This window comes from Arachis ipaensis, chromosome B10 (genome assembly GCF_000816755.2).
Source record: "Arachis ipaensis cultivar K30076 chromosome B10, Araip1.1, whole genome shotgun sequence".
NCBI lineage: Eukaryota > Viridiplantae > Streptophyta > Magnoliopsida > Fabales > Fabaceae > Arachis > Arachis ipaensis.
In genome coordinates this window covers 48,717,921-48,720,108 of record NC_029794.2, presented here as the reverse complement: position 1 = coordinate 48,720,108, position 2,188 = coordinate 48,717,921, and the positions used below count along the sequence as shown (strand labels likewise).

The window sequence follows — 2,188 nt, the reverse complement described above, 5'->3', positions numbered from 1 at the left end:
GTATATGTAGTATATGTAATATAATTATAATATTTTATTGAATTTTTCCATAATCATTTTAGTCATTCATGCACTAATTTTAAATTGATAAAATCAATCATTGATTATGAAAGCATTTATTAAAATACAATCATTTAACAGAAATTCTAGAACAACTTTAATTTTGTTGCTATTTTCTTTAGAGTGTTGGAATTTTTAGTAGAAAAAAAAATGAGGTAATTATTGTCACATAGAATTTGTATTTTCTTCTCTCTTTATCTTTTCCATCTTCCTTTTGTTTGGAAAAACAAACATGCATGTTAAAAAAAATTGACGAATTATCAACCCCAAAAATTACTCAAATACCCAAGCAAAACTAACCTAATCTAACATAATTAGTTTTGAAGTTATTAAATACTTAACAAGTTTTAAAGTAGAAGAAGATGTACCTAATGAAGTGTTGACTTCCAAAAGCATGCCTAGCAACAGCTACAAGGGCATACTTGTCAAAATCAGTGGGATTATAGACAGAAGAATCCAGAAGAGTGAGGTCCAGGGCTGAGATGAAGGGACTTGAACTACCAGTATATTTGTTCCTCGCCACACACACCCCCAAATTCCTCCCCATTGCTCGTAACACAACCTCATAGTAGGAGCTAAGACCCTTGGCATAGTCATCCGTCGTGTTCACAATGCTCCACCGCGTCCCTTCCACGATCTGGTCAAACACCGGCGGTTGGTTCTTGCCGTCAAAATTCCCGTAGTAATACACCGTTTTCAAGAGGTATCTGTTGTTCTTGGTTACTGGGAAAGAATAGCAGAATTTCCTCGACGCTGCATCGGGAAAGTAACGCAACGTAGTGAGTAAGGGTGATATGTCTGGTTTTGTAATGGTGGCGGAGTTTCCAATCTTGATGTATTTCCCATCACTATCAGGAATGTATTTCAGGCCATCCACCGTTATACCTTGGGTTGCCCCGCAGTTTATAAAATACCCTGCATGCAGATACGCTTTCAGATATCTTCATCTGTAATGCAAATAATTTAATTCGACGTAAAATTGGATTTGCAGCAAGTTGGTGATAACAATGATGATTATATATTTATTGATGATGATGAATTGGATTATTGCATTGGAATTTGGGGTTAATTTGATTCATTTAAGGGTAATGTTTTGTTAATAATACCTGAAGGGTTGGAAGCTATGGCAAAGAAGGGGGCAGTAAGAAGGCACAGAGATAGGAGCAAAATGGAGGGGCTCATGTTATTGTCATAAGCCACTACTGCCCCACCTGAAAGCATGCGATTTGGGAAGCTATGTCGTTGTTTTGTTGGGAAGGTAAGGAGGAGAAGGCGAAAGAGAAGGTGGTGTGCGACATGGCAAAAGCTAAGGTTTCAGATTTACATTTGGAGTTGACACGTCCTGGGTTGTCCTGAAAGATAGAAAATTGGTCATGCCTTAGATCTAAACTTGGGGTGACCTTATTCTAATAACAACAACAGTTAATAATAATAATAATAATAATAATAATAATAATAATAATAATAATAATAATCTATAACAATATATAATGTAAATGAGTTATACTATGTATACACCAAAATTAGTTATGTCAGTCACTAGTATAAAACACATGCTGGAATATGAATACACATTGAAAATAAATTAAGTTACACTTGTATTTATACACAAATACATTGGTGGCTAATTTCAATAGCTAACTTTGATGTACAAATAACATTTTTGAATGTGAATACATAGAATTTTGGTATCCAAGTTTAAGTTCTAATATTACCCTTAGTGATAGAAGTTGTCTCGTACATATTTCAGTTATATTAAATAAATAAAATAACTTCCACAATTAACAGCAACTTATATTTTCCTATCTCATTTTTATCTGTTATTTCACTAACAGTTATAGAAATATCATGTCTAATCTCTTCTTCAATTTTTTATTTCCAATTAATCTATTCTTTTATTTTTTTTTTTTTACTTTTTTCAATTTTTTTTTTACTTTTTTTCCCAATTCTAGATGTGCTTCTTTATATAGAACAATTATTTGGATAAATTTTTAGGCTTCTTGAATTAGATAATGATTATGCCAAATGTTGGTTTTTGGCGCAATATATGAAAGGAGAAAAAGAATAAATAAAATATAAAGAAGTATTTAGTGAGAGGTGATAAATAGTATTTTATGGATCTTATCCG

General features: G+C 32.4%; 1 protein-coding gene across 1 annotated transcript in view; it reads right to left on the bottom strand.

Moving 5' to 3' along the window:
- The window catches only part of LOC107620591 (probable LRR receptor-like serine/threonine-protein kinase PAM74), a 6,801-nt gene extending 5,463 nt beyond the window's left edge, over positions 1 to 1,338 (bottom strand). The window contains exons 1-2 of the mRNA XM_016322725.2: positions 1,167 to 1,338; positions 429 to 975 (exon numbers count right to left, since the gene is read on the bottom strand). Coding sequence (XP_016178211.1) covers positions 429 to 975; positions 1,167 to 1,281 — 662 coding nt within the window. The 5' untranslated portion in view covers positions 1,282 to 1,338. The remainder of the gene's footprint in view (positions 1 to 428; positions 976 to 1,166) is intronic.